At 42.3% G+C, this 26,170-nt stretch overlaps 1 protein-coding gene across 1 annotated transcript in view; it reads right to left on the bottom strand.

Annotated features, from left to right (window-relative positions):
• COG7 (component of oligomeric golgi complex 7) overlaps positions 1–26,170 on the bottom strand; it is an 82,345-nt gene that overhangs the window by 23,742 nt on the left and 32,433 nt on the right. The window contains exons 7-10 of the mRNA XM_043560294.1: positions 21,477–21,675; positions 11,747–11,874; positions 10,671–10,825; positions 5,243–5,359 (exon numbers count right to left, since the gene is read on the bottom strand). Of these exons, the coding sequence (XP_043416229.1) occupies positions 5,243–5,359; positions 10,671–10,825; positions 11,747–11,874; positions 21,477–21,675 (599 nt within the window). The remainder of the gene's footprint in view (positions 1–5,242; positions 5,360–10,670; positions 10,826–11,746; positions 11,875–21,476; positions 21,676–26,170) is intronic.

Below are 26,170 nucleotides of genomic sequence, written 5' to 3'. Positions count from 1 at the left end.
AAAGTCAAAGGATACAAAATCAGTGCATAGAAATTTGTTATATTTTTTACACTAATAATGAAGAAGCAGAATGAGAAATTAAGAAAACAATCCTATTTACAACTGTACCAAAAATAATAAAACACTTAGGAATACACTTGACCAAAGAGATAAAAGACCTGTACTTTGAAAACTATAAAACTCTAATGAAAGAAATTGAAGATGGTACAAATAGAAAGATGTTCCATGTTCAGGGACTGGAAGAAACAGCATTGTTAAAATGTCTCCACTACTGGAAGCAATCTATAGATTTAATGGAAGCCCTATCAAAATACCACCAGCATTTTTCATAGAACTACAACAAATCATCTTAAAACCTGAAGGGAACCACAGAAGACCCCAAATAGCCAAAGCAACCTTGAGAAAGATGAACAAAGCTGGAGGCATCATAATTCCAGATTTCAAGATATACTACAAAGCTGTAGTAATCAAAACAGTATGGCGTTGGCACAAAAATAGACACATAGTTCAATGGAACAGAATAGAAAGCTCAGAAATACACCCATGCATACAGGGTCCATTAATCTACAACAAAGGAGGCAAGAATATACAAAGGAGAAAAATAAATCTCTTCAACAAATGGTGTTGGGAAAACTGGACAGCAACATGCAAAATAATGAAACCGGACCACTTTCTTACACCACACACAAACATAAACTCAAACTGGATTAAAGCTTAAATATGAGACCTGAAATCATAAAACTTCTGGGAGAAAATATAGGCAGTAATTTCTTTGACATCAGCCATAAAAACATTTTTCTAAACATGTCTCCTCAGGCAAGAGAAACCAAAGTGAAATTAAACTATTGGGACTACACGATCAAAATAAAAAGCTTTTGCTTTTTGTGAAAGTAACCATCAACAAAACAAAAAGGCAATCTACTAAATGGGAGAAGATATTTGCAAATGATGGGCTAATATCCAAAATATATAAAGAATATATACAACTCAACACCAAAAAACCCAAATAATCCAATTAAAAAATGAGCAGAGGACTGAATAGATGTTTTTCCAAAAAAGATACACAAATGGTCAACAGACACATGAAAACATGCTCAGCATCAGTCATCACCAGGGAAATGTAAATCAAAACCACAATGAGATACCACCTCACACCTGTCAGAATGGCTACAATCAAAAATACAAGAAATAATAAGCATTGGCGAGGATGTGGAGAAAAAGGAACCCTCCTGTGATGTTGGTGGGATTGCAACTGGTGCAGCCAATGTAGAAAACAGTATGGAGTTTCCTCAAAAAAGTAAATATAGAATTACTATATGCTCCAGTAATTTCACTACTAGCTATTGACCAAAAGAAAACAAAAATACTAATTCAAAAGATATACCCACCCCCATGTTTATTGCAACATTATTTACAATAGCCAAGACATGGAAGCAACCCAAATGTCCATCCATAAATACCATATACACTTGGATAAAGTGTATGTGGTATGTATGTATATATGTATGTAGGTATTTATACATACACCTATATACACATACCTATATATATACATATATATACAGGTATGGGTATATAATATATATATATATATATATACACACATATATATAGGTATGTGTATATAATATATACATATATACACACACACACCACATACATGTATGTGTGTGTATACACATACACACACACACACACACACACACACACACACACACACACACACTGGACTATTAGCCATAAAATAGAATGAAAAATTTTGCCATCTGCAACAACATGGATGGATCTAGTGGGTATAACGCTAAGTGAAATAAGTCAGTCAGAAAGATACCACAGGATTTCACTCATATGTGGAATTTAAGAAACAAAACAAAGAAAAAAAGAGACAGAGTTGTAAATACAGAGAACAAACCGGTGATTGCCAGAGGGGAGATGGGTAGAGGGACAGGTGAAATAGATAAAGGGGATTAAAAAAATTAAATTTAAATTTAAAAATCAAAATCCATTACTTAGTATTTGTTAGATGTCTGCTATTTACAAGGCAAAGAAAACTATTTTGATACTAGAAGTTATCTCTCTGATCACATGAAAGGCAGATGAAGATTAATCCACTTGGCTTCTCAGAGATAAGCCTGAATGACCATCATACCTGTATTTAATAATCCTTTAATTTTCAAGTAATTTTATGCTGGGCCTCCAACTCCAGGTGCTGAGTCCTTCAACACCAAACTATAATGTCAGGACAAATCCAAGGATTAAAAAACATCTAAAGTCTAGTTAATTTTTAACTTTCTCTAAAAGTGCCTATCATCACGGGGGTATCTAGGCATTCCATCATAAGAAAGGTTTATGAGAAAGTGAAATATTCCACTTTTCACTTGCCTCAGGTACAACAGAATAACCTTGTACATAGTATTTTCTGGTGTACCAAGCCACCAACGACGATAGGGGATACAGTTAGCATCTAGAACATTAAATTTCATCCTCCCAAAATAAAAGTCCAGATCAGAGCCCATGAAGAAATGATCCCTGGGAGGCCCTGGATCAGAGCAGATCCAGGGTCTGGATGTGCCGGATGTGTGGGCCACCATGCTGAGACCTACAGGTGGCACCAGCACCCTGTGCACACTACCTAGGCCAGGGGTCAGGCAAGTGGGTGAAGAGCAGCCTCCCTCTTCTGAATGTACATCCCTGAAGAGCAGTTTTAAGGAAAAGAAATTCTTTTTTTTTTTTTTTTTTAATTTACATCCAAATTAGCATATAATGCAACAATGATTTCGGGAGTAGATTCCTTAGTGCCCCCTACCCATTTAGCCCATCCCCCCCCCCACACCCCTCCAGTAACCCTCTGTTCTCCATATTTATGAGTCTCTTATGCTTTGTCCCCTTCCATTTTTACATTATTTGTTTCCCTTCCCTTATGTTCATCTGTTTTGTCTCTTAAAGTCCTCATATGAGTGAAGTCATATGATATTTGTCTTTCTTTGACTGACTTATTTCACTTAGCATAATACCCTCCAGTTCCATCCACGTAGTTGCAAATGGCAAGATTTCATTCTTTTTTGATTGCCGAGTAATACTCCATTGCATATATATACCACATCTTCTTTATCCATTCATCCATCAATGGACTTTTGGGCTCTTTCCATCCTTTGGCTATTGTTGATAGTGCTGCTATAAACATGGGATGCATGTATCCCTTAGAAACAGCACACCTGTATCCCGTGGATAAATGCCTAGTAGTGCAATTGCTGGGTCATAGGGTAGTTCTATTTTTAGTTTTTTGAGGAACCTCCATACTGTTCTCCAGAGTGGCTGCACCAGCTTGCATTCCCAGGGAAAAGAAATTCTTGATTGCTTTTGACCTCGGCCTAATAGTAGAGCTACTACCATGCACAGTAGTGGGAGAGCAAGGGCACAAGAGAACATATGGCCAGGCTACTGGGACTTCAGCTGTCAGCCCCAGGAAGTGAACCCAGTGCTTCTAGAGCTTCCAAGCTTTAAGTGATATTAGAAATCTGAACTGGGGCACCTGAGTGGCTCAGTCAGTTAAGTGTCTGACATCAACTCAGGTTACGGTCTCAAGACTCGAGGGTTCGATCCCCACGTCAGGCTCTGTACTGACAGCTCAGAGCCTGCTTCAGATTCTGTATCTCCCTCTTTCGCTGCCCCTCCCCTGCTCACATCTGTCCCTCTCTCTCTCAAAAATAAATAAACATTTTTAAAAAATTAGAAATCTGGATTATGTTAAAACTGATTTTTAAATGTTGAAAACTCACCCAAAATTTTTTAAATGATGTGATCAAACAAACCATGTCCGTAGGTCTGATCTGGCTCCTGATGCAGTCTGCACCTCCTGGCTAGAACTTTCAAGGACCAAACCTTCTTAGGCCACTGCTGATCACATTCCCACCAGGCCTCAGGGCTTGGGGCAACAGGGGTCTATCTATTGGCTCACAGGTCATAGGGGCTACCCCAGAATCTGGCCCTGAACAACCATTTGGAAGGGTCACCTCAATGCCTGTCATGGAACTCTTACATGGACCTTTTCAGGCCAGATAATGCTGCCTTATCACTTAGGGGTATGGTGCTTAAATCTAAAAACAGGATCTGGGCACCTGGCTGGCGCAGTCAGTAGAGTGTGTGTGACTCTTGCTCTCAGGGTTGTGGGTACGAGCTCCCCACATGGGGTGTAGAGATTACTTTAAAAAATAAAATCTTAAAAAATTTAAAAAAATAAAGATAATAAAAACAGTATTCAATCAGCTGTATATTTTCTAATATGCAAGTTCTAAGTTACTTTAGGCCTGAAAAAGTATAGGCTACGGGGAAAAATATCTCACAAGTAGAAAATGTGAGTCACCAAAGGAGATAAGGAGCTCATAAAGACTGTTCATGCATTAGGAGTGAGAGAGGTCCTTCTGGTGCCGCTGGTGCTGTTGTTAGTTTTAACTGGCTTGTTTTTAGAATCTAGAGGTTTTGCTTTAAAAAAAAAGGCAGGGGGCGCCTGGGTGGCGCAGTCGGTTAAGCGTCCGACTTCAGCCAGGTCACGATCTCACGGCCCGTGAGTTCGAGCCCCGCGTCGGGCTCTGGGCTGATGGCTTGGAGCCTGGAGCCTGTTTCCGATTCTGTGTCTCCCTCTCTCTCTGCCCCTCCCCCGTTCATGCTCTGTCTCTCTCTGTCCCAAAAATAAATTAAAAAAAAAAAAAAAAAGGCAGTGAAAGATGAAAAAGAAATGAACCCCTTACAAACACATTCATCATTTTTACATATTATATGATGCATGTTTATGCTTACTTACTACACGGGGCACATGCTTAAATTACAGCCCTCAGGGCACCTGGGTGGCTCAGTTGAGCATCTGACTCAATTTAGACTCAGGCCATGATCCCATGGCACATGATCCCAGGGGATTGAGCCCCTGCTTAAGATTCTCTCCCTATCTCGTGGCGCCTGGGGGGCTCAGTAGGTTAAGCGTCCAACTCTTGATTTGGGCTCAGGTCATGATCTCACGGTTCGTGGGTTTGAGCCCCACTTTGGGCTCCGTGCTGGCAGCGCAGGGCCTGGTTGGGGTTCTCTCTCTCTTTTCCTCTCTCTCTGCCCCTCCCCCACTCGTTTGCATTCTCTCTCTCAAAATACATAAATAAAAAACTTTAAAGGTTCTCTCCCTCTACTCTCCCTGTCCCCGACTCACAACTATCTCTCTCTTAAATAAAAAATAAAATCACAGCCCTCATTTTACCTAATGGAGTTCTGAAAAGCTGTCCAATCTTCTTGAAAAAGCGAGTTGGGAGGAATATCATCCAGCTTGCACTTCTTTCGTATCGACTGGAGAGTACTGGTGAAATCGGACACGTACCTGTGAGGAAAGAAAACAAAACAGACGGGGATGTCAACGTCAACTCGTATCTGAAGACGCTTGGAATTACGTGGCTTTGGACAAATGGCCAAGGACCTCAAGACCGTTTTGTAGAGGCTCCTGCCGAGCGGTCCGACTGCTCATGAACTCTGACCACAGAAGGGTCTCCTCTGTATGGCAGGACCATCTTTCTCACCTGGAAGGGCAGCTTTAAGGGAGATGCTCAAGATAAGGAAGGGGAGAGCCACTAAGATGAAGATTCTGGTGACTGGACAGGTGAGAGGTGGGGCTGGTCAATTACTCCTTGGCCCAAGGAATTGTCCTGAAACATCACCGTCCCACTAGGATACCTGACTATCACCGAGGACACCATAAAGCAGCTCGCCAAAGTCCCCGGTACTTCTGTGGCATTCTTCCCCCCCAAATCTAGATTAAGCAGCCAAGCTCCATGGCAGGCGAGAGCCCACCTTTAATGGCACAGGAGCACGAAACTGGATTCAAAGCTGAAGACCCTCCCTCATCAGACTGCTGTTTGCTCCCGCTGTATACCACATGCTTTCCCTCATGGGAAAGGTTTAACCAGACAGCTTCTTTCACGTGTGTGTTCGAAGCACGTGCTGTCACTAGGCTGGAAGCTCCTGGAGAAGAGGGACTATCCCTTTGTGGCTCATAACCGTTCCCCCAGAAATTAGCACAGGGCTGGCCATAAAAGAGACACCTGGGAACAGTTCCCAAACGAATGCCAGACTGGCAGTGTGGCCTTGGCAAAGTGTGTGGGTGTCTTTGGGCCTCAGCTTCCTCATCCTTAATGACGTCTGCTAAATTGCCTCACAGGGTTGGCGTGATGATAAAATAAGATAAACGAAGTAATATACACAAAAGTTCCCCCAGAAAGTAGGAAATGCAAGCTGATGTGGGGTGGTGGTGACTTTGAGGACGTACAGCTCTTAGAAAACGAACGAACAAGTGCAGGTCCTTGCGTATCAGGAAAGGGTCAGGGGAGGTCCTGTTCTCTGGAAACCACGAGGCTCCCTGAAAACCTAGGCCATCTGTGTCCCTCACAAGAAGCCTGACCTCTCTCCCTCCCCAAAGCATTAGCTCAAAGCGAGGAAAGTGGGATGTGACGCCCAGGGCACAGGCCTGAAGAGCAAGCTGGTGTGGGGGAAAGAAAGGCCACAGGCAGCAGAAACTGCTTCAGACCTCTGCGCTGACTACAAGTGACACCGCGGCCCCCTGGACACGGGCCCAAGGCTTTAGAGGGGAGAGCCATGAAACCGATATCCACCCATGGCACCTCCCCTTTGTACCAAGAGGAGGGACAGCTTTCTGTCAGTCCTTGTGGGAGGGGGACGGGCCTCAAGGACCAACAGACGGGGGAGGGTGGGAAGAGGGATGTTGAGGAACACGGCTGTGCTTCAGCCGCAGGAGGTTAACCGACTGTGCCACCGCCCCGCAGCTATGATGGAAAAGTCTTAGAGGAACATGCCAAGCAGCGAGGCCCTTGCTCTGCAGGAGCTCAGGATGGCATTCTGGGAGGCCGTAGAGTACTGGGGGAGGGGGTGTCCATTCGGCCACAGTGTTCACCACATCGCAGTTTTGTCACATTTGTTCCCAAACCTTCCGATTCTCTCTCACAGTAAATGTTCCTGGGGGTCCCTGCCACGTAAGAGTCGCTGTGTTAGGGGCTCTAATACATGCTTTCACTTGATACCCACAACTGCCATGAAGATGGCCTCCTCAGTTTACTCAGCGAAAAGACACCGAGGCTCCCAGAGGCCCCAACCAGTAAGCATCAGAGCCAAGGCTAAGCCCAGGTGGCTCCGACCGCAAAGCCCACACTCCTGTCGTAGTTGGGAAGCCCTTGATTCTGAAACCCCTTCTCAGTTGCTATATCCTATGGCTTTACCCTAGTTCAAGTTAGGCCAGCCCCCTCTAACCTCCCCCATGTGCCCCTGCCGTCCTTAATGCCCTCCCCATGACTGAACGATGTCCCCTCCCAACCCTGCTCCAGTTAGCTTCACTCTGATTGCCCTAATTTTACAAACAGCAGCTACTGGGGTAGCTTCAAAATCTTCCCTTCTAGAGGGGACCTAGTTTCTTTTTTAATAAATTTTTTTTTAATGTTTTATTTATTTTTGAGACAGAGAACGTGAGCAGGGGAGGGGCAGAGAGAGAGCAAGACACAGAATCCAAAGCAGGCTCCAGGCTCCAAGCCGTCAGCACAGAGCCCGACGCGGGGCTCGAACTCACAGACTGTGAGATCATGACCTGAGCCGAAGTCAGACGCCCAACCAACTGAACCACCCAAGCGCCCCATGTTTATTCATTTTTGAAAGACAGAGAGAGACAGAACACAAACAGGGGTAGGACGGAGAGAGAGGGGGACACAGAATCCGAAGCAGGCTGCAGGCTCCAGGCTCCAAGCTGTCAGCACAGAGGTCGACACGGAGCTCGAACTCACAAACCAAGAGAACATGACCTGAGCCGAAGTCGGACGCTTAACTGACTGAGCCACCCAGGTGCCCCTGTTATTTTTTTTTTAATGAAGTAACCAAAATAACCAACAGAACTGGAAGTAAAAATATCACTCACGAGAGCTGAAAGGGGCAGGGGATAAGAGAGAGGAACTGCCTTAAATAAACCCAGTCCCTCAAGACACAGTAGTTAAGGTTGAGGGGCGCCTGGGTGGCTCTGTCAGTTAAGCATCCAACTCTTGATTTCAGCTCAGGTCATGATCCCAGGGTTGTGCAATCGGACCCCGAGTTGGGCTCCACACTGAGTGTGGGGCCAGCTTAAGACTCCCTCTCTCTCCCCCTCCGCTCCTCTCCTCCACTCCTGCTCTCCCTCTCCAAAAAGAATTTTTAATGTTTAATTTATTTTTGAGAGAGAGAAAAAATGTGAACCAGGGAGGGTCGGGGGGTCAGGAACAGAGGATCTGAAGCAGGCTCAGCACTGACAGCAGCAAGTGGGAATGGGGGCTCAAATGGGAACAGTGAGCCGAAGTCAGAGACCCCAACCGGCCAAGTCACTCAGGCACCCCCCTTCTCTAAAATTAAAAAAAAAAAAAAATAGTTAAGGTTGATAAAAAATTTTTCTTTACAGAGGGAAGAGCTGAAAAATCTTTTATCTATATAAAATTTTTAATGTTTTACTTACTTTTGAAAGAAAGAGAGAGAGAGAGAGAGAACGCAAGCAGGGGAGGGGCAGAGAGAGAGGGGGACAGAGGATCCAAAGCAAGCTCCACATTGACAGCAGCAAGCCCAACTCTGGCCTCAAATTCACGAATCGTGAGATCATGACCTGAGCCAAAGTCAGACGCTTAACTGACTGAGCCACCCAGGCAGCTGACATCTTCTTTTAAAAGAGTAAAAGCAAAATGTGCAAGAGTGGGTATTTCTGAGCAGAAGGACTAAGGGTAGAAAGGAAGGGAAGAAGATTTTGACTTTTTGATACTTTTTTGTATTCTAAAAAATTATTCTACAGCATTATTTTTGTTATTTTATAGTAACATTTTTATATCTCGATAAAAAATTCTTTCCATCCACAAAGTCCTGGCTGGTGCTGGAGACAGAAAGTGGTTTTGTCTGATTAGACTTGTCGCTCATGCTTCTTAGAAAAGTGAACGCATCTGGGCTCACCTGGCTGCACCTCTGTCTGAGAGCAGGGCGTGGGTCCTTGGCAGCCCTAACGTCTACACTGGGAGCTGCCCTCCGGAGGGTGGTAACTGCCCACTGCACCACGGACCTCAGAGCTCACAGGGGCGTGCCCAGTATTTCTGGAATGCCAAAAGCTCCCTAAAATTTACTACAGGAAAACAGCATTCAGTTCAATTAAAAGAAAAATTTCTCGAGACTGAGGGTGACTTCATTCTAGAACAAGCTACCAAAGGAAGGTCTTTGGAGAGCCTAAGAACATATTTGTCTCTAAGTGGGAGACTGGAGCAGACCGACCTGAGGGCCCTCATGCCTTAACTGCACGGGTCAGAAAATCCAGCCTTATGCTGCTTGCTCACTTGTTCCTAACTCAGCGTGATTTAGTGTCCTCTTCTTTCTCTCCACAGCTCTGTTGCAATGGAATTCACAAACCACACAATTCACCCATTTAAAGAGTACAATCCAGTGATCTTAGTGTAGTCACAGGGCTGTGTGACCATCACCGATCAACTTGAGAACATGTTCATCACCTGAAAAAAAAGCCCTGTATCTTTTGGTACTGAACCCCCATCTCCTCCAAATGTCCACCTCTCCTCAGCCAGGGGAGAATCTATTTTCTGTTCCTACCCACTTGCCTGTTTTTGATCCTTCATACAGGTGGAATCATACAGCATGTGGTCTTTTGTGACTGACCTCCTTCACTTAACATGATGTATTTCTCTCATTTTTATATTTTTAGCTACACAAGAAATGCATGACTATATGCTTTTTTAAAAATCAGAAAATAACAAATAAAGCCAAATCCTCTATGAATACCACCCTAGTCCTTCCCTCCTTCCCTACCTCCCCAAAGATAACAGATGTTTTGAGTTTGTGGCCTAACCTTCCAGGCATTAGAGCTCAGCAAACCTTTTTTCTGCTAAGGTCCCATTATTTTAGGTTTTGAGGGTCCCAAGGTCTCTGCTCTAACTACTCACTTCTACCTTCATAGACCATAGATAAGGGAATGGACATGGCTGTGTTACAATAAAACTTTATTTACAAAAACAGAAGGCAGGCCAGATTTGGCTCATGTGTTAAGAGTTTGTTGACACCTCTTCTACAGGAATATATAATGCATGTTAAAGCATGGAAAACAAACAAACAAACAAACAAACAAACAAAACAAGATCCAGAACAGGGATTGGTACTCTAGGCTATTTTGTAAGTGAAATTTTCCTGGAATACAGCCATGCCCATTCATTTATGTGTCATCTACCGAAGTTTCTATTGACCATAAGGCCCAAAAGCCTAAAATGCTTATCATCTGGCCCTCTGCAGAAAAAGTCTGCTGAACCCTGCTATGGAAATTATACCCTATTTTTTGTATGTTGTTTTCACATACTGTATTAGACTTTACATAGGATTCTGCAACTTGCTTTTTTTTTTCACTCAATGAACTCTATCAATGTTGATATGTGTAGCCCTATTAATACTGTAACTGCCAAATAGAGTTCCCTTGTACAAATATACCATATCTTATTTAGCCATTGCCAAATTCATGGCCATTCAGGTGCTTCTCCAGGGCTCACAGGAGGAACACAGAACTCACGCATTTTCAACTGGGGCAGAGAGCGCCCTCCGGAGTAGCTGGCCCTGTCCCCACACCCCAGCCTTACTTGGCAAAGAGGGATTTCAGTGCTGTCAGCAAGCCACAGGTCCCGAGGCCATTGGTGAATCTGATGCATCTGTCAACAGCTGCAGAAGCCAGAGCGAAGAGCTTGTTCACAGAGTGGCTCAGCTCCTGCACACAGTCAATGACCTCCCCGTGCTCCTGGTCAGCAAATATGGACAAACGAAAGCTGCCTCAGGCTCGAGAACAAATGAATAGACAACATTAAGATGGAGGAGACCTCCAAACCTCTTCGCCCGTGGTAGAACCACCCAAGTCAGGTGGCAGAAACACAGCGCCAAGCGGCAACAGCCCTCTGGGAGCCTGACCCAAGGGGAGGAAATCGATGTGGCCCGTGAGATCACACATGTGAACTCCTGCCAGAAAAGCAGGATCAAAATCCTGTATTTTTCATCTCTTTCTTCTTTTTCTGTGATTAAGATGGCATCTCCCCCCTGGCTCTAAAGCTAGAATTCAAATTCTCCATATCAGACACTCCAGAAGAATGTAGGAAAAGGAAAATGCTTCCTTCAGGGGCAAGAATGTAACTGAGGCGGAACGGACTTTGTAGGCATGTCCCTGGAAAACAGAAAAATGGCAGGAAGCAGCAGAGTTTAACTAGTGTGAGATCTACTCTTAAATGTCAAGTCGCTTCATGCTAGATAACCTTAATATTTGTAATGGGAATGCCTTCTCTTCCCCTCGGAGGCCCGCACAAGCAAACCCGCCCCTGGGGCAGGGTCCATGAATGTACAGTTCCTGTGCCCATTTCCATATATTCCTTAGACAAAAGACTGCCATAATAAGAATTTGTCAAATCAGGGAGATCATCAACTTATCCCCAAAAGATTTAAGTCTCTCATTCTGCTGGACCTTTACTTGAGATTTTAAATAGAAAATTGGTAGCATATCTGTGGTTTCATTTTACACTTGGATTGAAAACCCCACAAGGTAATTAAGAGCCTGTTTTTGCACACCTGTTCCCACTCTTTGCACACCTGATGCCACCTCCCCACTTCACCAACCCCGTGGCTGGCAAACCGTATAATTCTTTGATGGCCACCGGCAGTACTATGACATTACCAAGGGCACAGCGCTGATCTGGATGAGGACGTTCTTCTCTTCCATGTCGCCATACTTCAGTTGGTAAGGTTTGTATGGACCATATACAGCCTCCACCAGCTCTGTGACTTTCACCAGGTTGTACTCATCTTGAGGGAATCAAAAATTAAAATTGATGATGAACAAAGAGTCAGAAATTGCTGGAAAAAAAACAGGTGAAAGATACTGTACGGGAACTTTTCCGGCCTCATCTTGGGGTGACTACATTTTGTCAATTTGCTTTTGTTGTTCATGGAAGTTCCCACAATCACTTCAGTAAATATTTTCATAAATATGAGCTCTATGTATTATCTGTCCGGAGCACTATTTAAAAAAAAAAATGTTTAAGGTTTATTCATTTTTCAGAGACAGAGAGAGATAGCGTGGGGGGGGGGGGGTAGGGGCAGAGAGAGGGAGACACAGAATCTGAAGCAGGCTCCAGGTCTGAGCTGTCAGCACAGAGCCCAACGTGGAGCTCAGGCTCACAGACCGTGAGATCATGACCTGAGCTGAAGTTGGATGCTTAACCAACTGAGCCACCCAGACGCCCCACAGAGCACTATTAAAGCCACCAACCCCCTTCGTTCCACAACCTGTCATGGTCAAGAATCCCTTCAAATGCTAACTCTAGCCAAGGTCAAGTTGCAGAAGTGCTACAGAGAAAAGGCTCTGCAGGAAGAACACTTTTCCAGAACTTGCAACCCCATATACTAGGCATTCCAAAAAACTCCTATATTCAATACATAAAAAATGCAAAGCATGTTTGTATCAAAAATCAAAACAGGCATATTCCGGGGTGCCTGGGTGGCGCAGTCGGTTAAGCGTCCGACTTCAGCCAGGTCACGATCTCGCGGTCCGTGAGTTCGAGCCCCGCGTCGGGCTCTGGGCTGATGGCTCAGAGCCTGGAGCCTGTTTCCGATTCTGTGTCTCCCTCTCTCTCTGCCCCTCCCCCGTTCATGCTCTCTCTCAGTCCCAAAAATAAAAAAAATAAATAAATAAAAAATAAAAAAAAACAAAAAACAGGCATATTCCAGGACATAGCAATTCAGCTTCCAAGTTGAACACTTACCCAAGTGACTTTAGCATCTATTAATAACCTTTGCCTGATGATTATAAAATGTTGATTTCCTGGAGAGTCTGGGTGGCTCAGTCGCGTAAGTGTCCAACTCTTGATTTCAGCTCAGGTCATCATTTCACAGTTCGTGGGTTCAAGCCCCTCATTGGGCTTCACACTGACAGTGCAGAGCCTGCTTGAGATTCTCTGACTCTCCCCCACTCACGTTCTCTCTCAAAGTAAATAAACTTTAAAAAAACTAAAATGGTGATTTCCTAATTCCCTCATTCTTTCTACATCTGTATGCAGGCCTTCTTTTGTAAAGAAGAGTTTCCTCTTTCTCTCTCTTTAATACAATATTCCTGTGAACTCGTGGATTCGTTTTATATTCATTGTGTCATGATCCGTCATTGTTGTTATTCACTTTGATGTTCAAGTTATTTCAAATTTGGTCATTCCAGGCTGCCTCCTTTATCTTTTTGAAACATCCATAATCAGTCTTTGAGTGTATCAGCTGGGATCCAAAATCTTTTCTATAGCCTGCAAGAACCCACAAGGACTGACCTCAGAAGCTGAAAGAGGGAAGCAGTGAAGAGTGAAGGCTCTCCTATCCAAGTTCTCTTGCCTCCTACTTATGTGACTATGTGCCAGTGATAGAACTTTCAACACCTGTTCCCTCAACTGTACACTGGGGTTAATAATGGCATCAATCTTTGGCACAAAAACAGACACTCAGATCAATGGAACAGAATAGAGAACACAGAAATGGACCCACAAACGTATGGCCAACGAATTTTTGACAAAGCAGGAAAGAATATCCAATGGAATAAAGACAGTCTTTTCAGCAAATGGTGCTGGGAAAATTGGACACCAACATGCAGAAAAATGAACCTGGACCACTTTCTTTAACCAGACACAAAAATAAACTCAACATGGATGAAAGACCTAAATGTAAGACAGGAAGCCACCAAAATCCTCGAGGAAAAAGCAGGCAAAAACCCCTTTGACCTCGGCCGCAGCAACTTCTTACTCAACACGTCTCTGGAGGCACGGGAAACCAAAGCAGAAATGAACTACTGGGTGGGACCTCATCAAAATAAAAAGCTTCTGCACAGTGAAGGAAACAATCAGCAAAACTAAAAAGGCAACCAATGGAATAGGAGAAGATATTTGCAAATGACGTATCAGATAAAGGGTTAGTGTCCAAAATCTATAGAGAACTTATCAAACTCAACACCCAAAAAACACATAACCCAGTGAAGAAATGGGCAAAAGGCATGAATAGACACTTCTCCAAAGACAACATCCAGATGACCAACTGACACGAGAAAATGTTCAACATCACTCATCAGGGAAATACAAATCAAAACCACAATGAGATACCACCCCACACCTGTCAGAATGGCTAACGTTAACAACTCAGGCAACAACAGATGTTGATGAGGATGCAGAAAAAGAGGATCTCTTTTGCATTGGTGGTGGGAATGCAAGCTGGTGCAGCCACTCTGGAAAACAGTATGGAGGTTCCTCAAAAAATTAAAAATAGAACTACCCCATGACCCAGCAATTGCACTACTAGGCATTTACCCAAGGGATACAGATGTGCTGTTTCAAAGGGCATATTCACCCCAATGTTTATAGCAGCACTATCAACAATAGCCAAAGTATGGAAAGACCCCAAATGTCCATCGATGGATGAATGGATAAAGAAGACACACACACACACACACACACACACACACACACACACACACACACACAAAATGAAGTATTACTGGGCAATCAAAAAGAATGAAATCTTGCTGTTTGCAACTACGTGCATAGAACTAGAGGGTATTATGCTAAGCAAAATTAGTCATAGAAAGACAAGTATCATATGACTTCACTCATATGGGACTTCAAAGTACAAAACAGATGAACATAAGGGAAGGGAAGCAAAAATAATATAAAAACAGGGAAGGACAAAACATAAGAGACTCTTAAATACAGAGAACAAACAGAGGGTTGCTGGAGGAGTTATGGGAGGAGGGATGGGCTAAATGGGTAAGGGGCTTAAGGAATATACTCCTGAAATCATTGTTGCACTGTGTGCTAACTTGGATGTAAATTATAAAAAATAAATTATAGAAAGAAAAAAATGGCATCAATCTTACAAGGCCTTCATGGAGATTATATAAAATCTCTGTGTAGCATGTGATAACACTTAATAAATGCCAGCTGTCTCTATTGTTACTGCCCAGCCTTTCCTCCTTCACAGTTCCCCTGGCCTCCAACCTTCTTGTGCTTCCTCAGAAGCACTGGGCTCCCTTCTGGTCAGTTCTGTCTGGAAGGACCTTTTTCTCCCTTACCCTCCTGCATCTGGTCACCTCCCATTCTTCTTTCAGGACTCATGCAGCTGAAGTCGCCAGGCTCAATCAGCACTGTTTGTTCATATATTATCCTAGAACCACTCTGCTTTCTTTCAAAGTACTCATCTCATTTTGTAATTATACACCTATTACTATGATAATTTGGTTATCTCCCACCAGAACAGATGTTGTGTGAGAGCAGGGACTGTGTCTGGTTTTGCTCAGTGTTCAGCGTTCCAGTACCAGTTCATTTGTAGTTGAGTGAATAAATTAAATACGTTGTGACCTATCCATAAGGCAGTTATGAAAAATAACTGGACACACACATATATATAAAACACACACACACAGTTGAGAACCAGAGTTCTCACTGTACAAGAAGAGATGCAGAAGGTAAAGTGGATCTGATTTAGAAGGATCAGTATAAACTGGAGATATATATTTCCTAGCCCTGTCCACCAAAAGGACCTGGAACCCCAGGAACAATGAGCACCCTCGGTGTCCAGACCTTGGTTTCTAAATACCATTTCCAACTAAAAGAAACCTGGCTCCTCGGAAAACATAGGTCTGAGGCAGGAAAAGTATGTGTTCCTGGAATTATTTGTGCCAAACAGCAAGGAAATACTCAAAGACTGATGGGGACATGTCAAAAAGATACAGGAGGCAGCCTAAAGGGGCAACTACTGTCCAAATTTGAAATAATTCAAGCATCAAAATGAATAATGGCAACGGTAAATCATAACACAATGAATAAAAAAAGAATCCATGAATTCATAGTGATATTAAAGTAAAGAAAGGGGGGTGCTTGGGTGGTGCAGTTGGCTGGGTATCCAACTGTTGATCTCAGCTCAGGTCATGATCTCAGTTTGTGAGTTTGAGCCCTGCATCAGGCTCTGCAATGATGGCATGGAGCCTGCTTGGGATTCTCTCTGTGCCTCCCCCACTTGTGCACACATGCTCTCTCTCTCAAAATAAATAAACAAAATTTTAAAAAAATAATAAAGTAAGGAAAGGGGGCACCTGGCTGGCTCAGGAGGAGCATGAAACTCTTGATCTCAGGGTCATGAGTTTGAGCCCCACATGGTGCAGAGATTAAACAAATAAAACTTTTAGGGGTGTCTGGGTGGCTCAGTCGGTTGGGTGTCCCTTCAGCTCAGGTCATGATCTCACAGTCTGTGAGTTCAAGTCCCACGTCCGGCTCTGTGCTGACAGCTCAGAGCCTGGAGCCTACTTTAGATTCTGTCTCCTTCTCTCTCTACCCCTCCCCCACTCACACTCTGTCTCTCTCTCTCAAAAATAAAAAACATTAAAAAAAATTTTTTAAATAAATAAAACTTTTAAAAAGTGAGGAAAGAAAAAAAAATCTCTTCTTTACAAAATAAGGTCTGCAAATAAATGTAGAAGGAATGAGAGAATTAGAGAATTGCCTTTTTTTTAAACGTTTATTTATTATTGAGAGTCAGAGAGAGATAGAGCATGAGCATAGGAGGGACAGAGAGAGGAGGAGACACAGAATCCAAAGCAGGCTCCAGGCTCCGAGCTGTCAGCACAGAGCCCAACGCGGGGCTCACATTCACAAACCGCAATATCATGACCTGAGTCAAAGTCGGATGCTCAACCGACTGAGCCACTTAGGCGTCCCGAGAGTCGCCATTTTATAATCAGTAGTGTGAAAATTTATTCAGGCAAGATTTATCAATGGATGCTAAAGTCACTGAGTAAATGTTCTTTGAGGATTAGTATTTTCCTATCAGCTCAAAGCATCACTCCATGAATTACTTATTAATTACAAAGAGGAAGAGGTACCTTTATAAAGAGAGATCTACTGGATACACTAGATACATCTACCAAGTGATTAATCCAACCATCACCAATAATTGCACATTATGTGTCTCCTGATGTGATGCCACAGGAAATACACAACATCATCATCAATGTAGTATTCTTGCAAAAATATTTAATCTAAATTTAATCTTCAGGAAACAACCAGACAATTCCAGAATATGGGACATTCCACTAGAAAATTACACTGTATTCTTCAAAGATGTCAATGTCATGAAAGACAAAACAGAGGTGGGATGACTGTTTCAGATTAAGAGTTTAAAGAGACAAGACAAAAATAAATAAAAAAGAGACAAGACAACCAAATACAATGTATGCACATCGATTGATCTTAATGGGAGGGAGAGGTGGAGAAGCAGCTTATAGAGACTTGTGGAACAAATGGAAAAATTTGTGTATTAGGTGACAGTATTGAGTCAATGTTATATTGGGGGGGCTAATAACAATAATAAAATATTCTATTAAAAATATTTAAGGGGACACCTGAGTGGCTCAGTCAATTAAGCGTCTGACTTCAGCTCAGGTCATGCTCTCATGGTTTATGAGTTCAAGCCCTGCATTGGGCTCTTTGCTGTCAGCACAGGGCCAGCTTCAAATCCTCTGTCCCCGTCTCTCTCTGCCCTCTTCTGTCTCTCTGTCTCTTAAAAGTAAACATTAAAAAAGAAATTAAAAAAAAACCTAAAGGATACAGAGACCCTCTCATTCATGCAGAATCAGTACATATATATAACACAAAATACGGTTTCTAAATGGTAGACTAAGAATGATCTTTTTCCTTCTTTGTGTTTTCTGGGTTTTTCTATAATGAATACCTATTGCTTATTAATTATAAAATCAACTTAAGCTATTTTATAAAATTAGTTTTTCTACTACATAATTTACATATTTCTAATAATACCATGTGCATGCATTAATTACTAAAATAGAAACAATGTTAAAGGCAAAATATAAAGTTAGAAACTATATCTGTAGGGGCGCTGGGGTGGCTCAGTTGGTAAAGCATCTGACTTTGGCTTCTGTGTCTCCCTCTCTGCCCCTCCCCTGCTCGCGCTCTCTCTCTCTCAAAAAATAAACAGTAAAAAAAGAAAATACATCTGTAACATACTTGATAAACAATAGGGAAAAAATCCTTACTACATAAGGATATCTTGGGATAGACACCAAATTTTTAACAGTGGTTATTTCTAGCAAGCTGGGTTTTATAGGAGACTTTCATTTTGTGTTACAGATTTCTATAACACGAATTTTTATAACACGCACTTTGTTGCTTTCAATATTTAATGATACATTATTTTAAATAAATTGCTCTTATAAATTAACCCAAAATAAATTAAACTCCAAAAATTGAAAAATAGGCAAACGAATAAGCAATTCAAAAAAGAAGTTAATAATATAAATTTAAAAGTTGCTAGTAATAGGGGCGCCTGGGTGGCGCAGTCGGTTAAGCGTCCGACTTCAGCCAGGTCACGATCTCACGGTCCGTGAGTTCGAGCCCCGCGTCAGGCTCTGGGCTGATGGCTCGGAGCCTGGAGCCTGTTTCCGAGTCTGTGTCTCCCTCTCTCTCTGCCCCTCCCCCGTTCATGCTCTGTCTCTCTCTGTCCCAAAAATAAATAAAAACGTTGAAGAAAAAAAAAAAAATTAAAAAAAAAAAGTTGCTAGTAATAAAAGAAATGAAAAATCACAATGAAATGTCATTAACTAAGAACCTGGCAATGATGGAGAAAAACAAGTAGTGTCCAGTGCAAGTAAGGACATGGGGGATGGACACCCTCAGTCACTATTGACAGACACGAAAATAGGGAGAAACCTTCTCAAGAGCAAAATATGACAAATATCTTTAAAATGTTCATCTCTTGGCAACTGTAATTCTTAAGCTTATCCTAAGGAATAATCAAAATTTCGGGGCTCAAAATTAATGTGCTGGACTATTCATAATAGTTTTATTTATAATAGTAGATAAAATAATTAAAGTAAGCCATACTTACAAGTGGTCATTAAAAAATATGTCTTTGGGAATGCAAGCTGGTGCAGCTACTCTGGAGAACAGTATGGAGGTTCCTCAAAAAACTAAAAACAGAATTACCCTACGACCCAGCAATTGCACCACTAGGTATTTACCCAAGGTATACAGGTGTGCTGTTTCGAAGGGACACATGCAGCCCCATGTTTATAGCAGGACTGTCAACAATAGCCAAAGTATGGAAAGAGCCCAAATGTCCATCGATGGATGAATGGATAAAGAAGACGTGGTATATATATACAATGGAGTATACTCAGCAATCAAAAAAAATAAAATCTTGCCATTTGCAACTACGTGGATAGAACTGGAGGGTATTATGCTTAGTGAAATTAGTCAGTCAGAGAAAGACAAAAATCCTACAACTTGACTCATATGAGGACTTTAAGAGACAAAACAGATGAACATAAGGGAAGGGAAGCAAAAATAATATAAAAACAGGGAGGGGGACAAAGCATAAGAGACTCATAAATATGGAGAACAAACTGAGGGTTACTGGAGGGGGTGTGGGGGGGGGGATGGGCTAAATGGATAAGGGGCATTAAGGAATCTACTCCTGAAATCACTGTTGCACTATGCTAATTTGGATATAAATTTTAAAAATAAACAAATAAAATAAAATAATTTAATTTAATTTAATTTAATTAAAAAAAAAACAAAACAAAACCCATGTCTTGGTCCTGAACAAATGTTAGAAACTGCTATACCTGGGTATGGAGCAAGTTCAGTTCAGAGGCAATTAAAAAATGCTAATAAGCCAAAAACAAAAAAAGGCAACAAATAAAATTAAATACACGTTTAAAAAAAAAAAAAAAAAAAACCATGTCTTGGGAAAACATTTAATGACATTAAAAAAAATACTCATTATAGGGGCGCCTGGGTGACTCAGTCAGTTAAGTGTCCTACTTCGGCTCAGGTCATGATCTCACGGTTTGTGAGTTCGAGCCTCGTGTCAGATTCTGTGCAGACAGTTTGGAGCCTAGATCCTGCTTCAGATTTCGTGTCTCCCTCTCTCTCTCTGCCCCTCCCCCACTCGCACTCTGTCTCTCTCTTTCCCTCTCAAAAATAAACAAACACTAAAAAAAACCCTATCATTATATTATTTTGAGCAAAAAAAGATAATTTAAGTTTGTATGCAACCATTATTTTAAAAGATGTATATGTGTGTAGGTGTATACGTGTATATATTTTTATATGTATTTGTGGAAAATGTGTATTTATATTTGAATTACTAGCAGAAAATACAATGGAAGGCTGCCAGAGGCTCTCTGAATGATGAGGTTGTGAATCATTTTTACTCTATTTTATTTTTGGGTGTTTCCAAAGTATTTTTAAATTAAAAAAAAATACTTTTTTGGAAACCTTGATAGGAATCATTAAAAATCTAAATTTCCATGGCTGACTAACAAAGCACTTGTATGCATTATTCTTTGGAGGGTGGTTCTCTCTTCTTCAGTAATGTCCATCACCAGTGGGAGGAAGGCAACCTGCCCTTTTGCCCTACCTTCATTCCACTCTGCTCCAGCAGGCTACATGGCCTACACTCTAGCCCCATGGACATGGCATCCTCGTCCCCTGGAAGCTACCCACATCCCCCAAGCCTTTCCCACAACCAAGATCTGCCGAGTGAGTGAGCCAAAACACCTATGAATCATCCGGAACTGGAACAATAAACACACTCCCTGGAATGTACGAAGTAATTATAACCAAATGTAATTAAAGGGAATAACTATTAAATAAACCAAGTTAGTGACACATAGCCGCCAAACGGCAGGACAAGGCCTTCCCGAAGCGATTTCCTGATTTGACAGCAGCATGCGTCATGAGATCTTGTGCTACCTGAAAGTTTATGATGCTTTTAACTTACAGGGGAAACAGCTGGGGAAACGTAACACAACATCGCTGTGTTCCCAAATGGGAAGGAGGAGAGCTCTGCTCCCGGACACAGCTGGGGAATGCCCATTTTCCCCACAAGCACCCCTAGTCCTAACACGGCCTCCCTGCCCTTAAAACCTTGCTGACGCCCTATCAAAAAGTTCCTCTGACCTATTCGTCCTCTTCAGCTTACTTTTTAGGTTGAGCTGTCTGAGGTCTTACGACATCTCAAGGGAAGAGGACACTACCTTCCCAATGCAATCTGCTGCCAATTCGAGGCCACTGAGGCCCACCTGCCTCTTGCACATTCTAAGTGCCTGCCAAAGTGCCCCTCACTTCCCCAGAGCATGCAAAGCCCCTAGGTAGCACTGGGTTTGGTTAATACATCAGGCAGCAACCATTTCCAATGGCGATGCTTTCATGGAAAAAGCTTCCATATCTGCTGAGAAGGAAAACAAGGATCCCTTCCAAATCTGTAAAATCAGTCATCCGAAAAGACAGACAAACCCAAGCCCCAGAAGCTTCAAAAAGAGCATGTGAAGACAGGCCAGGGGAGTGGGAGGAAGGAGCATTTACGTGGGCGGGAGAGCTGCGCCATCTCCAGCCCCTGGGCAAAGTGGGCGGTGGCATCGTAGAACTCCAGGAGCTTGAGGAGCCCCAGCTCAGGCCCTGCCCTCTCCACGCCTGAGCTGAGGCAGTCAGGCAGGGTGGGCAGCAAGGCCCCCAGAGTCTGAATCAGCAGCACGGTCACCACCTCGTGGGGGTTCTTGAAGACCTGCAGTGGGAGAGAGGTATCTGCGTTAGCACAAAGGACCAAGCAGGAACATACCTTTTCAAGAAGCAGTCTCCTGGACGGCTCTCAAAGGAATTTCTCCAACAGCTGGAAAATGGCCTCATCAAGAGCTTTAAGCCCCAAGTGTTCCTTCCTACAAACCCAAACAAGCTCAGAAAGTCAAGTAACTGGCACAACTTGCAACCTGTCCAGAACAATTGGCTACTCCATGTCTATTGCTAGCCACAAGTGACTTTTTTTCAAATTTATCACATGTAGAATTTAGATAGCTACCAAAATCTGGCCAGCAAGGCTGTGAAGATGACCATGCAGAAACTAGGAGTGCATGGGAGGTGGAGAATAAAACAGAATTAAAGAAGAATACTTCACTGAATCAGGGTTGGAGGACATTTAGTCAGATTTGCACACCAGCCCACAACCACATCTCCCCTTGACATAGACCTTGGGTTAAGACAGATTTATCTTTTACTCTAAGGACCACCAGGAATAGTATATCCAGGACCTTTTAGGGTTGTTTTTTTTTTAATGTTTATGTATTTACATTTGAGAGAGAGAGTGTTTGCCTGAGTGGGGGAAGAACAGAGAGAGAGGGAGAGAAAGGATCCCAAGCAGGCTCCTCGCTGTCAGCGCAGAGCCCGGTATGGGGCTCAATCCCACAAACCATGAGATCGTGACTTGAGAGTTGGACACTTAACCGACTGAGCCACCGAGGACCCCAGAGGCCTTTTAGATTGTAGATTCACTTATTCACCAAGAGTCTTTTCTTCTATTTTATATACTATTGATCTCTTGGACAAAACTGTAAAAATGTACACAGTACATTTAGAGAGGGCTTCTCGCAGACTCCCCTGTGTTGATTGAATGATTTTTTATTATAATGTGGCTTAAATATGCACAAAAATGAAAACAAGATATAAAACTCTTCTTAGGAATTGTGGTTTATATACACAATGGAATAGTACGTGGCAATGAGAAAGAATGAAATATGGCCTTTTGTAGCAACATGGAACTGGAGAGTGTTATGCTAAGCGAATAAGTCATACAGAGAAAGACGGATACCATATGTTTTCACTCTTATGTGGATCCTGAGAAACTTAACAGAAGTTAAGTTTCTTCCCCCCCATGGGGGAGGGGAAGAAAAAAAAAAAAAGGTTAGAGAAGGAGGGAGCCAAAACATAAGAGACTCTTAAAAGCTGAGAACAAACTGAGGGTTGATGGGGGGGTGGGAGGGAGGAGAGGGTGGGTGATGGGTATTGAGGAGGGCACCTGTTGGGACGAGCACTGGGTGTTGTATGGAAACCAATTTGACAATAAATTTCATATTAAAAAAAATGATGTGCATAATAATAAATCTGTAGAAAAAAAAAACCGTTCTTAGGTAACTCTAAGGCCACAAAAGGTATAACCTTAAAAACTATAAAATCAATAAACTCACATTTTTATTAGAAAATACCCCGAGATGAGTGAAAAGGATAACACAACTCCCCAAAAGTTATGGGATACAGCAAAAGTAACACTAAGAGGGAAACTTATAGCTCTAAACACATACATTAAAAAAGAAGAAATAGGGGCGCCTGGATGGCGCAGTCGGTTGGGCGTCCGACTTCAGCCAGGTCACGATCTCGCGGTCCGTGAGTTCGAGCCCCGTGTCGGGCTCTGGGCTGATGGCTCAGAGCCTGGAGCCTGTTTCCGATTCTGTGTCTCCCTCTCTCTCTGCCCCTCCCCCGTTCATGCTCTGTCTCTCTCTGTCCCAAAAATAAATAAACGTTGAAAAAAAAAATTTTTTTTTTAAAATAAAAAAAAAAATAAAAAAGAAGAAATATCTCAACTCAACAACCTAACTGCATACATTAAGGAATAAGAAAAAGAAACCAAACCCAAAGCTAGAAGAAGGAAGGAAATAATAGAGATTAGAGCAGAGGTAAATAAAATAAAGAACAGAAAGTTAATTTTAAAAATCAATAGAACTGGTTGGCTCTGTGAAAAGATCAACAAAATTGACAAACCTTGAATTTGTCTGCATGCTTCCTCATGAGAGCATTAAGGTTAAGCCTTCTGGGCAGGGAAACTACATAGGTGATGTTTTGACACCAAAATCATTCTTTTTTTTTTTTTTTTTTAACACCAAAACCATTCTTAAAACAGCAACGTCATCATTCGCTGTTGCTCCAGACTCTCACTACCTTCTTGAGAAAGCCAAACTCCTGTCTTAAATTCACAGTTCTTCCCCCCACACATAGCTGCACCAACACAAACCCTCCTATCTCCAGCCAACTCATTCCCCTCACTATCCCCAAACATGCTATGTGAGAAAATCAGAAAGACCTTCAGATACCAGCCAGCCCAATTTCCTCATTTGGCAGAAGAAACTTGCTGCGAGAAAGAAACCAGAGGAGGAAATGAAAATGGGCCTTCTAGAAAAGGAATCCTGACTCCTCGCTATGTTTGGTGAGGATGGACTGCACAATGAGAATCTCCTTCACTCTTATCTCCTACTCAGATGACCTGGGGCAGGGGAAGAATTACACTAATTGGCTGGTCAGCTGAAATTATAAAGTCACATCATAGACCTTCAGTAGCAGTTTTTTTACACATTTCAATTAAAACACACTGGGTCTCATACCCAGAGGTGCCCCCTGTCCTTTGAAGAGATCTGGCAAAAGGGATTCTCTGGCACCTGGCCACAGAACCACCACAAAGTCCACACACTATAAGGGCAAACTTAACTCAGGCTATAGAAGCAACCTCAACAGCTCACCTGAAAACAATCTGACCTTACCTCACACCATACAGAAAAACTAATTCAAAATGGGCCACAGACCTTACTGTAGAAACTAAGGGAGCTTCTAGGGGCACCTGGGTGGCTCAGTTGGTTAAGCACTGACTTCGGCTCAGGCCATGATCTCACGGTTTGTGGGTTCAAGCCCTGCACTGGGCTCTGTGCTGACAGCTCAGAGCCTGGATCCTGTTTTGGATTCTGTGTCTCCCTCTCTCTGCCCTTCCCCACCTCTCAAAAATGAATAAATGTTAAAAAAGTGTTTTTTTAAAGAAACTAAACAAGCTTCTAGAAGAAAACACAACAGAGCATCTTTCCAATTTGGAGGTTGGCAATGGTTTCTTACAAAACAATAATCATAAAAGCAAAAATTAATAAATTAGGCTTCAACAAAATCAATACCTCTGTTTAAGCCACAGACTGGAAGGAAGTATCTATATCTTACAAAGGATTCTTATCTGAGATATATAAAAAAACTCCTACAACTCAATAATAAAAACGCAAATAACCCAATTTTTTGTAATGAGCAAAAGATCTAAGCAGATACCTCACAAAGGAAGATATAAGCACATTGAAAAAGTGCTCAATATTCTTAGTCATCAGGAAAATACAAATTAAAACCACAATGAAATACTACAACACACCCACCAGAATGGACTAGCTTAGAAAGACTGACACCACCTAACTTTGGCAAAGATGTGGGGCAATCAGGATGCTCGCACACTCGTGAGACTATAAAAAGTACAACCACTTTGGAAGAATGTCTGGCAGTTTCTTATAAATCTACACATACATCTGCCCAATGATCCAGCAATTCCACTCCTAGATATTTACCCAAGAGATATGAATATGTGTATACACAAAAAAGACTTAGAGAACAATGTTCATTAGCAGCCTTATTCATAATAGCCCCAAAATGGAAATATCCCAGGTGTTCATCAGTATAAGAATGAATAAGCCAACTGTGAAATATTCACACCACGTTAACAGTATTTGGCAATAAAAAGGAACAAACCACTGACTCACACAACAACATAAATGAATCTCACAAACATGCTCAATGAAAGAAACCTTGCAGGAAGAACACACACTGCCTGATTCCGTCTATTTAAAATTCGAAAACAGGGGGCACCTGGTTGGCTCAGTCGGTTAAGCGTCTGACTTCAACTCAGGTCATCTCACAGTTTGTGAGTTCGAGCCCCGTGTTGGGCTCTGTGCTGACAGCTCGGAGCCTGGAGCCTGCTTTGGATTCTGTGTCTCATTCTCTCTCTGCCCCTTCCCCACATGTGCTTTGACTCTCTCTCTCAAAAATAAATAAACATAAAAAACTAAAATAAATAAATAAATAAATAAATAAATAAATAAATAAATAAATTTTAAAAATGGGGCACCTGGGTGGTTCAGTCAGTTAAGCGTCCAACTTCACTTCAGGTCACGATCTCACAGTTCGTGGGTTTGAATCCCATGTCTGGCTCTGTGCTGACACCTAAGAGCCTGGAGCCTGCTTTGGATTCTTTGTCTCCCTCTCTCTCTGCCCCTTCCCTGCTTGTACTCTGCTCTCTCTCTCAAAAATAATAAAACATTTAAAAAGAAAAAAAAAAAAACAACTGAAGGGGCAGGGGCAAAAAAAATTTTTTTTAATTAAAAAAAGTTTACAAAAATTTGAAAACAGGCCTAATTTATGGTGGAAAAAAATCAGAG

This window comes from Prionailurus bengalensis, chromosome E3 (genome assembly GCF_016509475.1).
Source record: "Prionailurus bengalensis isolate Pbe53 chromosome E3, Fcat_Pben_1.1_paternal_pri, whole genome shotgun sequence".
NCBI classification, from domain to species: Eukaryota; Metazoa; Chordata; class Mammalia; order Carnivora; family Felidae; genus Prionailurus; species Prionailurus bengalensis.
Note: the sequence above shows the minus strand (reverse complement) of the source record. Positions and strands in the feature narration are given on the sequence as shown.